The 13,808-nt window shown below is 41.0% G+C and overlaps 1 protein-coding gene across 1 annotated transcript in view; it reads right to left on the bottom strand.

Moving 5' to 3' along the window:
- The window catches only part of SNX29 (sorting nexin 29), a 581,792-nt gene that overhangs the window by 291,140 nt on the left and 276,844 nt on the right, over window positions 1-13,808 (bottom strand). The window contains exon 16 of the mRNA XM_040441656.1: window positions 6,714-6,830. Coding sequence (XP_040297590.1) covers window positions 6,714-6,830 — 117 coding nt within the window. The remainder of the gene's footprint in view (window positions 1-6,713; window positions 6,831-13,808) is intronic.

Here is a 13,808-nt window from a genome sequence, read left to right as displayed (position 1 = left end):
TATATAAGTCCTCGTTCACATCTGTGTGAGGAGATCCAACAGGCTGTTCTGGATCTCGCAGAGCAGCCTGCCAGATACTCCACTTCACCACCAGATCCACATTGACTGTAATAAGGTCCGGCGGTGAGACAGCCGCTTTCCAGCATAAATGCCGGGTTTCGGCAAGAAAAAAAAAATACGCTGCATGCACCGTTTTTTTTTGTCCAGCCAACAGCTGGTTACAATGGTGTCCGTGGACGGATCTTTGAGCATAAACATGTTGTCGTCAAGTGATCTCCACTCACAATAATACATTTATCAGAATAAAGGCCACATGACAGGATGCTCGTGAAAAGAAGAGTTAGAGCATATTCACACGACCGTTTGAAAGGGCCCGCATCCGTTCCTCAATTTTGCGGAATGAGATTAGACCCATTCATTTCAATGGGGCCTCAAAAGATGCAGACAGCACGCGGTGTGCTGTCCGCATCCGTAGTTCCATCCGCGGCCTTTCAAAAAATATAGAGCAGGTCCTATTCTCTTCTGAAATTGCGGACAAGAATAGGCATTTTCTGTATAGGGCTGGCATTTTGCGGAACATACATGGGCCATTATCCGTGTTTTGCAGATTCGGCACGAATACACTTCAATTTAAGTTAAGTGTTCAGTCTTTTTGGCCGGAGAGAAAACTGCAGCATGCTGCGGTATTATCTCCGTCCTGAAATGGCAAAAAGACTGAACGGTAGACATCCTGATGCATCCTGAACGGATTGCTCTCCATGCAGAATGCATTAGGATAAAACTGATCAGTTCTTTTCCAGTATTGAGCCCCTAGGACGGAACTCAATGCCGGAAAAGAATAACGCTAGTGTGAAAGTACCCTTAGTCTGTTAACGTAACCATGGCAACTTCAGAGCAAGCAGCAAGGTAAACAATATTAATACTACTACAACCATTAACAATCAATATCTGATTGTTGGGGATCTGACTCCAGGCACCCCCACCGATCAGCTGTGTGAAAAGGCTACATGGCTACACCCTCCTCACTGTAGTAAAGAGATCACAGAGAGGCACGAGCATTATCAGTCATGTTAATGCTCCGTGCCTCTGCAGTCTGCATCGGGTCTTGGCACTCTTTCATGGAGCGGATCCTACGCACGGCATCCGCTCGTGTGAAACAGCCCTAACTGCCGGCCTGCTCTTAAAATAAAGACTTTTAAAATATGCTAATGAGCCTCTAGGTGCTATTAGGGCGTTGCTTCAGCACCTAGAAGCTCGGTCTACGCACCTTTGGCACGCCCAGGTCCAGTTGATTGACTATCGAGTTCTCCTCAGTGTCCCGTAAATCCCACGCCTGCGCCGTCCCGTTTAGTATTCTGCGCAGGCGCAGTGAGTGAAGGACGCGCTCCTGCTGCTGGCTTCCTCACTGCGCCGAAGGAAGGAAGCCGGCCGAATACTAAGCAAGACGGCGCAGGTACGAAGGAGTCAGATCCCCCACCAATCAGATATTGATGACCTATCCTGAGGAACCTTAATGGAGAACATAGGGGCAAAGTCACACACGCTAAATAGTCTTTGAGTAGAACGAGTCTCCTAAAATTTGTGTGCATGCTCCAGCTGATTGCATTGCGACTTTTACGTGGTAGCATGTGTCCATTTTTACAGATGAATTACAGATTAAGTACATATATATATGGACAGAGACAACATTTTTCTAATTTTTGTTCTGTACAATGGATTTTGAACAAATCAATTCAGATGCAGTTGAAGTTCAGACTTTCAGCTTTAATTCAGTGGGTTGAACAAAATGATTGCCTAAAAATGTGAGGAACTAAAGCATTTTTTATACTCACTTCATTTCAGGGGCTCAAAAGTAATTGGACAAATTAAATAATTGTAAATAAAATTGGTTGAAAACCCTTTGTTGGCAATGACTGCCTGAAGTCTTAAACTCATGGACATCACCAGACGCTGTGTTTCCTCCTTTTTAATGCTGTGCCAGGCCTTTACTGCAGCAGTGTTCAGTTGCTGTTTGTTTGTGGCCTTTCTGTCTGAAGTTTAGTCTTTAACAAGTGAAATGCTCTATTGGGTTCAGATCAGGTGACTGACTTGGCCATTCAAGAATATTCCACTTCTTTGCTTTAATAAACTCCTGGGTTTCTTTGGCTTTATGTTTTGGGTCATTGTCCATCTGTATTATGAAACACCGACCAATCAGTTTGGCTGCATTTTCTGGATTTGAGCACACAGTATGTCTCTGAAAACCCCAGAATTCATCTGGCTGCTTCTGTCCTGTATATCACAGAGAGAAATGACTTTTCATCTAAAACATAACTTTTACTATCGTTGGTTAAAATATTACCCAATCTAAATATGAATGTTAGGCTACGTCAAAATGAATAGACAAGGCCTTACTTTGGACGTGTCCAGGATAGTACAGTCCGATATATAAAAAATAACGGCAACTTGCAGTTAGATGACTGTGGACCTTGCCAGACGGTGAAAGAGAGGTGAAGTCTGGGACGGGGATAGATGAGGGGGAGGGGGAACAAAGTCCCTAATACATCCCTCAATGTACCCCTGCCTACAGGCGGAGCACCCGCCCCGAAAGGGGCAACCCCACCTCTCGGTGGCTAAGCCCTCGCTGTCGCCTAATATTACCCTGCCTGTAAGGATTGAAGATGTTCGTCCCTTCTTAGCAGTTTGTCAGAACGGGTTTCCCCAGTAATTGTAAAAACTGGTTCATCAGGGGACTCAGGATAGATGATCAATTGTTGCAGGTTTCATTAGATAATTGCCCATCTGATATTATAGGGCAAACTTCTGATAATTATATAGCAGACCTCCTGGTATCACCTTATGATACCAGGAGGTCTGCTATATAATTATCAGAAGTTATGTTTTAGATTAAATGTCATTTCTCTCTGTGATATACTATATTGATACTTTTCGCAACCCTATAATACTACTGTGATTTGCTTCTGTCCTGTGTCACATCATCAATAAACACTAGGGACCCAGTGCCACTGGCAGCCATGCATGCCCAAGCCATCAGACTGCCTCCGCCGTGTTTTACAAATGATGTGGTATGCTTTGGATCATGAGCTGTACCATGCTTTCGCCATACTTTTTTCTTTCCATCATTCTGGCAAAGGTTGATCTTGGTTTCATCTGTCCAAAGAATGTTCTTCCAGAAGTGTGCTGGTTTTTTTAAGATGTTTTTTAGCAAAGTCCAATCCAGCCTTCTTATTCTTGAGGCTTATGAGTGGCTTGCACCGTGAACCTCTGTATTTACTTTCATGCCGTCTTCTCTTTATGGTAGATTTGGATATTGATACGCCTATATCCTGGACAGTGTTGTTCACTTAGTTGGCTGTGTGAAGGGGTTTCTCTTCACCATGGTAATTATTTTGCGATCATCCACCACTGTTGTCTTCCGTGGGCATCCAGGTCTTTTTGCATTGTTGAGGCCACCAGTGCTTTCTTTCTTTCTCAGGATGTACCAAACTGTAGATGCTACCACTCCTAATAGTGTAGCAATTTCTCGGATGTTTTTTTTCTATTTTCGCAGATGATGGATGGCTTGTTTCACCTGCATAGAAAGCTCCTTTGATCGCATGTTTACTTCTCAGCAAAATCTTCAAAATGCAAGCACCACACCTCAAATCAACTCCAGGCCTTTTATGTGCTTAATTGAGAATGAAAAAATGAAGGAATTGCCCACACCTGCCCATAAAACAGCCTTTGAGTCAATTGTCCAGTTACTTTTGGTCCCTTTAAAAACAGGGTGCCACATGTAAAGGAGCTGAAATTCCTAAACCCTTCATCAAATTTTTTTTTTTTTTATGTGGATACCCTCAAATGAAAGCTAAAAGTCTGGACTTTATGACCATGATATAACTATAACTTGAATATGTTGCCTGAATGGAGTCTGGAAGGAATTCTTTCCCTCTTAAGTGGGGAAAATTGGCTTCTACCTCACAGTTTTTTTTCTTTCTATCCTCTGAATCAACTTGCAGGATAACAGGCCGAACTGGATGTACAAATGTCTTTTTTCGGCCTTATATACTATGTTTTAGTAAACAGGCAAAAATAAATAAATTTGTGTCAGTGTCCAAATATATATGGACCTAACTGTATATAACTTTTTGAGACTGAACCTTGATCCATTATTTTTTTTAGAGCAATTCTAATAAAAGTTGCCATACATGTTAACCTCATTAGGACCAAGCACATTTTGAACCTAAAGGATTAGGGGAATTTTGACATTTTGTGCCTCCTTGTATTCCGTCAACCATAACTTCTTTGTGGCTATTTAAACCTTTGGTTATTAATATGATTTTCAGGTACATGGTACTTATATGAATTTTGTAAAGTTGTAGAATGCATAAAAAAAAAAATACACCATTGTTTATTTAGTTATTTTTTTTATATAAATTCCATAATGCTATTGCATGGTTCATGACTTGTCTGGGGATAGTATTTATTTTAACTTTAGTGTAATGTCATCATATATGCATATGGTATTACATTCATGCCTGTGCATGTAAGATGTTAGCACTAAAGGCCATTTAACAAAGGCCAACTATCGGGAATGCAGGTTTGTACGGAAGCTTGTTCTTGATAATTAGCCAGTGTAAACGTGCCGCTAATCACGCTCATTGATCAAGTGACAGCATTGTTTATGTAGCACTTAAAATCATTGTTTCTGGTCAGCATATTGTCCTGTTGCTGATCACAACCACTGGGGAAGATTTATTAATATTGTCGAACTTTGATTTACAAATCGCAGTATTAATAGACAAATTTACGATTCAGGCATCCAATATTAATTTATAACCTTTATAAATTTAGCATATCCTAAATCTCGCACCAGAATTATGTCCGTGTGCAAAAAAATTTGTCCATGCGCCAGAGGTCTCTCTGTACGCCAAAATTTTGCCCAAGTTTCAGAACTGTGATATGTTTACCACTAACTTATTCAAAAAACAAGTCAAAACACTGATGCATCTTTTGATCCATGGAGACATATTTATGCCATACACCCTTTCCCACAAATTCCACACCCTTTTCTAATAAGTCAAACTACCTTGTTAGGCTGAGTTCACACGGGCGAGATTTCCGCGCGGGTGCAATGCGGTAGGTGAACGCATTGCACTCGCACTGAATCCGGACCCATTCATTTCAATGGGGCTGTTCAGATGAGCGATGATTTTCACGCATCACTTGTGCGTTGCGTGAAAATCGCAGCATGCTCTATATTGTGCGTTTTTCACGCAACGCAGGCCCCATAGAAGTGAATGGGGTTGCGTGAAAATCGCAAGCATCCGCAAGCAAGTGCGGATGCGGTGCGATTTTCACGCATGGTTGCTAGATGACAGTCTATTCACTGTATTATTTTCCCTTATAACATGGTTATAAGGGAAAATAATAGCATTCTGAATACAGAATGCTTAGTAAAATAGCGCTGGAGGGGTTAAAAATTTTTAAAAAAATTAACTCACCTTCTCCTCTTGATCGCGTAGTTCCCAGTCTCTTCTGATGAGCTGTCGGCTAAAGGACCTTTGGTGACGTCAGATCACATGCTCCAATCACATGGTCCATCACCGTGGTGATGGACCATGTGATTGGAGCATGTGATCTGACGTCACCACAGTTCCTAGCCTGTAGTTCATCATTAAAGAAGTAAAGAAGAGACCGGGAACTACGCGGAGGAGGTGAGTTAATTTTTTTATTTTTTTTTAACCCTCAATTGATCACCTACTATGCATTCTGTATTCAGAATGCTATTATTTTCCCTTATAACCATGTTATAAGGGAAAATAATACAATCTACACTACAACTAACCCAAACCTGAACTTCTGTGAAGAAGTTCGGGTCTGGGTACCATAGTCGGTTTTTTATCACGCGCGTGCAAAAAACATTGCACCCGCGCGATAAAAACTGAACATCGGAACGCAATCGCAGTCAAAACTGACTGCAATTGCATTCCTACTCGTGCGGGTTTGCCGCAATACACCGGGACGCATCCGGACACGCTCGTGTGAACCCAGCCTTAGAGGAGGTAAAAAAATGCAAAGCATGTATAACAGTTCTTTGGCACAAACTGAGCCCAAAAAACTGGAGCCTTGTAAATAGTAAATCTGCCTCAATGAATCTGCATGGGAACAAGCGACCGCTGGTCCCCATATAGCAGAGGTGATTGCTGTATGTAAATGCGGCTCTCACCTCCACTGATGATCAGACAGTTATAAGGACCAATTGCTTAATTCCCGATAACTGCTTGCTCAGTTGGGCCACATAGTGGAAAGCCCTGGGGACCTAAACCATCATGTGTAATGATCGAGATGCTGAGGTTAAAAGGTACAGGACAAAGGCAACACCTTCCTTTTCCTGAGTACAACAATCAGTAGTGATTGCAGTACTAACAGGGCTAAAGAGCTGAGATCAGAGCTTTCTCTGATCCAGGTTATTAGTCCAGGAGTGTGGCTTTCAATTATTGCCACTTATGAATGCATGGACATTACTTCCCATGATTACAACTACCAGCATCTAATCCTCTAAACATATTGAAAACTATAAAATAGAGATAAAACAGTACTTCACTAGTAGGTATGGCTTCTAACAGACAATGCGCTTTTTTTTTTTAGGAATGTATATTGTCTTTCTTGCAACTCATCTAATTATTCTTCAACTGCAAGTAGAAAATCAGATCACAATAAAGAATTCTTACCGGCCCTCTGAGATCAATAAGTTCTTGCCTCATTTGTGACACAAGCGCTTCCTTTGCAATGAGAGTACGGTGAAGCTTTTCGTTGAATTCAATCAACTCTCCGTGCATTTCAGCAACCTAGAAAGTGGGGGGAAGGGAGAAGACCTCAGTGTCAGATCCATAAATCAACACATAGATCAGAAATATCTCATTATAATGACTCTAGGAACTGAAACAAGAATAATACACAGGAAAAAAATCACCGTCCTGATTGGCTATGTGAAGAACTAACATAAAAAATGGGGAAAGTCTGCCAGCGTATTGACTGCGCTGTGATTGGGAGAATACGTTTGCTTGTTTTCAATGAGCTTTTAAGTGACAACCGTTTCTTGAAATGAACATCAGTTCCAAAAGTGGAGATCAATTACAGGAAGCAATACTGCAGTCTTTGAAACATTAGTGTGTTTATATCAAAGATCGGTGCGCTGACAGATTTCAGCACAAATCACTTTTAATGAATTTGTCTTTGTTGTGGCTTGCGGAGAAATCCAGTTCTGTACATTACTTGTTAAGATATTGTTCAAGCATTACAGCTTAGGAGTGCAGAACACTTGAATACAAAATACCTGAAAATGTAAATACTAAATGGCAGAACGATCTTGCATATAATGTAGTGTGCACAGGCTTAGAGGGGTTGTTTAGACAAAAAAGGGTCAGATTATTATTTTTTTATTATCCAGAAAGGGCCCACTCTTGTCCATGGATTGTGCCCAATATTGCAGCTCAGCCCCCTTTTTCTAATCCAAGACAAATATAAGTGTTGGCTTTCCTCCAGAAGGAAGAAAACTATCTCGTTAGTGCCGCCTATAGGTGGCACTAGAGAGAACTTTTTCTTTATTCTGATGGAGAGCGACTTTGCAGACTATTTCCCAGGAGGCCCTACCTGAGAAGCTCCTTACACAGCAGGACTGTCGCAAAAAGAACTAGACCTCCTGAGAGCAATGAATATGCAAAATACACACATACCTGTATGTCATAATCGTCGCAGCTATAATATAGCTCCATAGGTAGTCCCTTACATAATGACCTTAAATTTCCATACAGTTGAACACATTTATTTCCTGCTCACCAAGCATTTTAATTCTGCAGATACCACAAAAAAAATAGGCAAAAACCTAGACGGACATTCCGGGAGACCAGTGTTTTCCATACTAATCCCTCTGTGCTGCTGTAAGAAGGACCAAAGTTATGTAGAGGTGCAGGCGACTACATAATTTGGCGCTTTGTCCGAAAGGCCGTGTGACATTTTAACTCTATGCCAGGCCTCTTGCTGTCGTAGATTTAAGCCATTTTCCATGCCAAAAACCAGCATGGAAAAAGATGAGCCAGGTCTGTTGGTCAAACTGCTTCCATGTCCCCTTTTCTTGCCACTTTGGAAAAGTGCCATGGGGGGGGAGATATCAAATTTTACAGCAAAAATGATGTGTGACAAAATTTGCAACCTATTTATACCATTAGATTGGCGTAAATAGATCAGAATGTCCCCCCCCCCCCCCCCCTTATATTTAATATAGCAACCGAACATAGAAGGTATGTTATCTCGGAAGACATTTTGTCAGCCTGTCCACCACTTAAAATGACCCTCCAGTTCAAGAAGAAAAAATCCCATTAACTGGGGAGTGAACAAAACACATGGTGACCTCCTTTTTAACTTTTCAGCTGTAGATCTGTAGATTCCCATGCTCCTCTTCTGCCATCCAAGATGGCCGCACTGCTTGCCAGACTACCTGATGCACAATGTTCATAATTAGCCCAAGACATTTCCTACTTGTCCAGCCCTTGTCTTGGATCAGCCAGCGATGCTCATGTGAGCAGTGCTGGCCAATTCAAGTGCAGCAGGAAGTGACTAGGCCTACAAAATGCACAGAACGTCTCAGGTAGTCTTCAAAGCTTTGCGGTCATCTTGGATGGCACAAGAGGAGCCTGGAAATTGGAAGATCCACAGCTGATCAGTTAAAAAAAGAAGGGCACCAGGTAAGTGTTCTAATCATTGCTCAATTAATTAGAGGTTGTTGTTTTTTAACCGGATGGTTGCTCTAAAAACTGTTTTCCTGTCTCTGCAGTTTTGACAATAGGAACTGGTAGCAATTGTTAAATACATATTTTTGTGGTATGTTAATTGTTTGTTGAATTAAGTAATTAAACTGAAGTCATTTCTTTAAGGCAAATTACTTCTAACTGCAACTTATAACAGATAAAAACCGCACAGGATAGTAATAAAACTGTATATAAAAGTAATAAGCAAAAAATGCTCAACAGAAAATGTTGACCTTTCTTTTGTTTTAATTATAGAGATGAGAGTAAATTTGGACCAAACCTTAGATTTTTATTGGCTAGTACCGCTTCTAGGCAGGCAGCCCGACGTCTCTAATGAGATATAAATGTTGGTCAACAATAGGAACAAAATGTGTTTATGTTACGAGGGAATGCATGAAGCTGAAGCCACCATTGTTCCTAGCGCCCTGTTGTCTTCCAATAAACAGGAATAATGAATAGAAAACTGTGCAAAAGGAAATAATCTATTTATTAACAGCATTAATCCATCATTTAGGCGGGAGTACCTAGTGTAATGGTCAAAATGGCCATCATTTATACAGTACATAAAAACAATGATGCCAGCATTTTTTTTATTAACAGCTTCATTACCAGAGTGTTTACCCCCGTTCCTTACCAGACCAGTTTTGCATTTTTAGCAATGGGTCTATCTAACTGCAAATAACTAAGACAGGATTTTGTGGAGGCACAGATGTGGAGAAGGGTACATAAATTTGCTGCTGCAGTGAAAGTTCTCAAGAACACAGTAGCCTCCATAATTCTTAAATGGAAGAAGTTTGGAACAGTCTGAACTCTACCTAGAGCTGGCCACCCCACCAAACTAAGTAATCAAAGGAGAAAAGCCTTAGTAAGAGAGGTGACCAAGAACCCAATGGTCAGTCTGGATGAAACTTCTAGAAGGTCAACTGTGACTACGGCACTCAACCAATTTGAACTTTACAGCAGAGTGGCCAGTAAGAAGCTTCTCATCAGTAAAAGACACACAAAAGCCTGTGTGGAGTTTGTGAAAAAGCACCTAAAGAACTCTAAGACTGTGAGACTGAAGGCTGAAATCGCTGCCAAAGGTGCTTCAAGTAAGGTCTGAATTTTTTATGTCATTGCAAGATTTTAATTTTCCTTTTCTGTAAATTAGCAAAGATTTCAAACATTCTGTTTTTACTTTCTCATAATGGAGTACTGAGAGCAGAATGATTGGTAAAAACGTAATTATTTTATTTTAGCACAAGTCCGCAACATAACAAGATGAGAAAAAAATTAAAGGATCTGAAGACTTTCTGAATGCACTGCATGTCTGTGTGTAATGTGAATAGGCGTAAACGTAGTGTGTGTATGTTTGTATATTTGTGTCTGTCTGTAACTTTCCCTATGCAAATGAGCTTGAATGAGTCCAGTGGGCAATCCCAAGCTGGGCAAATGCTCTGGTTCTGCTCTATGAACCCTCCACAACTCCCTCATTTCAAGGACGCCGTTGTTGAAGGTTCAGTCAGAAGAATCAGAGAACATACTAGGCTTGGAAACACGCACTGGGCACTTTCAAGCTCCTCTGCATTCAAAAATACAGTTCATTTTCTCTGAAAGTCTAACTATCAAAAGCGTCAAAGGCATGTTTCTACATGTGTTAAGTCCCCTACTTGGTGCTGTATTTGCTCTGTTAGGCCTCATTTACACATCCGTGATGATGTCCTTGACAAGATGGTCAGTGTTTCTTCTGTGAATAATCCATGATTGGTCCAGTTTTTCGCCTGCCATATGTCATCTGTAATCCATGTACACTGCTAGGCCGAAAAAAGGAATTTCCACAGCATCTCCTACCAATGGTCAGAGAAAAACACTGAGAGAAAATCACTGCCTTCCTGTCACGGAACCATGAACCAGACGTACAACAAGAGATAAGTGAAAATAAGAAGGCTTTATTGAAAATAAAGCTGTAAAGCAAAAGTCCAAACGGATGGTGAAACCGAGCAGAGTCTTTGCGAAGCCAGAGGTCAGGAACCAGAAGGGTAGTCAGACGAAGCCAGGATCAGGAACCAGCAGGGTAGTCAGACGAAGCCAGGATCAGGAACCAGCAGGGTAGTCAGACGAAGCCAGGATCAGGAACCAGCAGGGTAGTCAGACTAAGCCAGGATCAGGAACCAGAAGCAGCAGCAGTCTAGAAGCATGTGAACACAGGAGGACCAAGCAAGGAACTGAAGCCACAGACCTCCTATATATATGCTAGGCATCCAGCTCCTCCCAGGGGAAGGAGGAGCCGCAGGGTGGAAGGCTACAAGAAACCCAGAACCCAAGATGGCCGCCAGCACATGTCAAACGAAGGAGAGCAGCAAGCAGGTAAGACCATGACACTTCCGTGTTTTCCGTCAATGGTTTTCAAAGACCCATAAACTTCAATGGGCATGTTTGGTCTGCATCACGGACCAAAGTAGTGTACAGTACAGACCAAAAGTTTGGACACACCTTCTCATTCAAAGAGTTTTCTTTATTTTCATGACTATGAAGGCATCAAAACTATGAATTAACACATGTGGAATTATATACATAACAAACAAGTGTGAAACAACCGAAAATATGTCATATTCTAGGTTCTTCAAAGTAGCCACCTTTTGCTTTGATTACAGCTTTGCACACTCTTAGCATTCTCTTGATGAGCTTCAAGAGGTAGTCACCTGAAATGGTCTTCCAACAGTCTTGAAGGAGTTCCCAGAGATGCTTAGCACTAGTTGGCCCTTTTGCCTTCACTCTGCGGTCCAGCTCACCCCAAACCATCTCGATTGGGTTCAGGTACGGTGACTGTGGAGGCCAGGTCATCTGGCTCAGCACCCCATCACCCTCCTTCATGGTCAAATAGCCCTTACTTTCAAAGTTTTCCCAATTTTTTGGCTGACTGACTGACCTTAATTTCTTAAAGTAATGATGGCCACTCGTTTTTCTTTACTTAGCTGCTTTTTTCTTGCCATAATACAAATTCTAACAGTCTATTCAGTAGGACTATCAGCTGTGTATCCACCTGACTTCTCCTCAACGCAACTGATGGTCCCAACCCCATTTATAAGGCAAGAAATCCCACTTATTAAACCTGACAGGGCACACCTGTGAAGTGAAAACCATTTCAGGGGACTACCTCTTGAAGCTCATCAAGAGAATGCCAAGAGTGTGCAAAGCAGTAATCAAAGCAAAAGGTGGCTACTTTGAAGAACCTAGAATATGACATATTTTCAGTTGTTTCACACTTGTTTGTTATGTATATAATTCCACATGTGTTAATTCATAGTTTTGATGCCTTAAGGGGATCTACAATTTTCATAGTCATGAAAATAAAGAAAACTCTTTGAATGAAAAGGTGTGTCCAAACTTTTGGTCTGTACTGGACATCTCCGCTGCTCATTGACCCATGGTCAGTGGAAAAACAAGTATGTGAATAAACACATTAAAAGTCAATGGATATGTTTGCTATCCATGGAGAACATGGACAGCTCGAGTCCGTAACTTACTGAGATACAAATGAAGCCATAATTCAACTAACAGACTAATAATAATAATGGGCACTGCTTTTATACGCCTTGCATAGTACAATGGTGGCTTCATGATTATCCAAACCCAAAATTCTATATATTTGTATATTGTCCATATCTGTACAGGCAGCTGACCAACCTACAGTCAATAAAAATGGATGGAAACATCTATGATGGGCTGTGAATGCAAAGACCCTGCTGATGTTAGCATTTTATCAGGACACAATAGCATGAACAGCTTGAGATACTGGGGCCACACGATTCTGAGAATATAACACTTTAGCTCAGTGCAACTGCTCTGCTGCAATTAAGTGACATTAAAATCATTTGAGACAATGGGGAGGCATAGTACGAAGCATTCATGCTGACTGCACACAAAGCATATGTGCAAAGATGACCTGCTATCTGAAGAAAACACTTGGAAATGGATTTTAAAGAATCGCAGGAAACTTCATCCACATGAATAAAAAGCCAATTTATTATGAAAAAAAAAAAATAAGCTAAGAGCAGCTAGTTAGGAGAGAAACTTTGGTCATTGCAACCAAGAAGTTCATGGTGGCTTTTAAAATCTAAAAGCTACAGAACAATGCAAGCGGCAAAATACATACAATTAACTTAAAGTATAAAATCTATAAAAAATATATCAAAGTATTCTGACAATATGGGTATGACCATTTTGGACTTTTTTGCTTTGCAATGCATATGTGAGTAACTTAACAGGTAACTCTATGAGGCACATTTATTAAGACCACAGTTTTAGACGCCAGTCTTAATAAACCCCTAAGCTGGTGGTGGTTCCACCATAGTTATTAAGAGGCGCTGGAAAATTTTTAACTTCAGCGGATCCTCCGACAGTTCTAAATCGAAGACAGCTTCTGAGCTGCCATACATTTACACCTTTTTCTACACCTGAAACAGGCATAGAAAATGGTAAATCAGACGGGCCTCCCGGTCCGTCTCCTTCCCCACTCACGCGATGCCCACAATTTTAGACCTAGCGTGAGCACGGAAAAGTTGCTTCAGCACCTGAAATACTCCTAATATAGGCGTATTTCAGTATAATAAATGACCTATAGTTTTACAATTTTAGTAACTGGAAAATAAGTGCACCGTAACTGCGCACCCTAAACCAACTGTAAAAAAGAATTGCCACCTTCTATGTGTCCCTTAATACAAATTTGTCATTCTGAAGGCTTTCTGATCTAAACAAAAAAATAATAGACATAAAGAAACAGAAAAAAATCTGTTAGAGGAATATCACGGCATTTCTGTAGCGTTTTCTAGACCTTTAGAAAACTCTTCATCACTAAAAAGCTCCTATTTAGTAATACAAGTAACTGAAGACACAGAGAAGAAGGGGGGGAGAGGAGGGGGAAGATGCTGCAGTCTTTCTCAATTTTTGTGTATGACTTGTGCTGCGAGAGGGGAGGGGGAGCAACTAATTGGTTAAAGCAAATACTGTAGCACATATGAAATCATGCCAGGAGAAATC

The sequence above is a fragment of the Bufo bufo genome, chromosome 7, assembly GCF_905171765.1.
Source record: "Bufo bufo chromosome 7, aBufBuf1.1, whole genome shotgun sequence".
Lineage (NCBI taxonomy): Eukaryota > Metazoa > Chordata > Amphibia > Anura > Bufonidae > Bufo > Bufo bufo.
The sequence above is the reverse complement of the archived record's forward strand: the minus strand, read 5'-3'. Positions and strand labels throughout refer to the sequence as shown.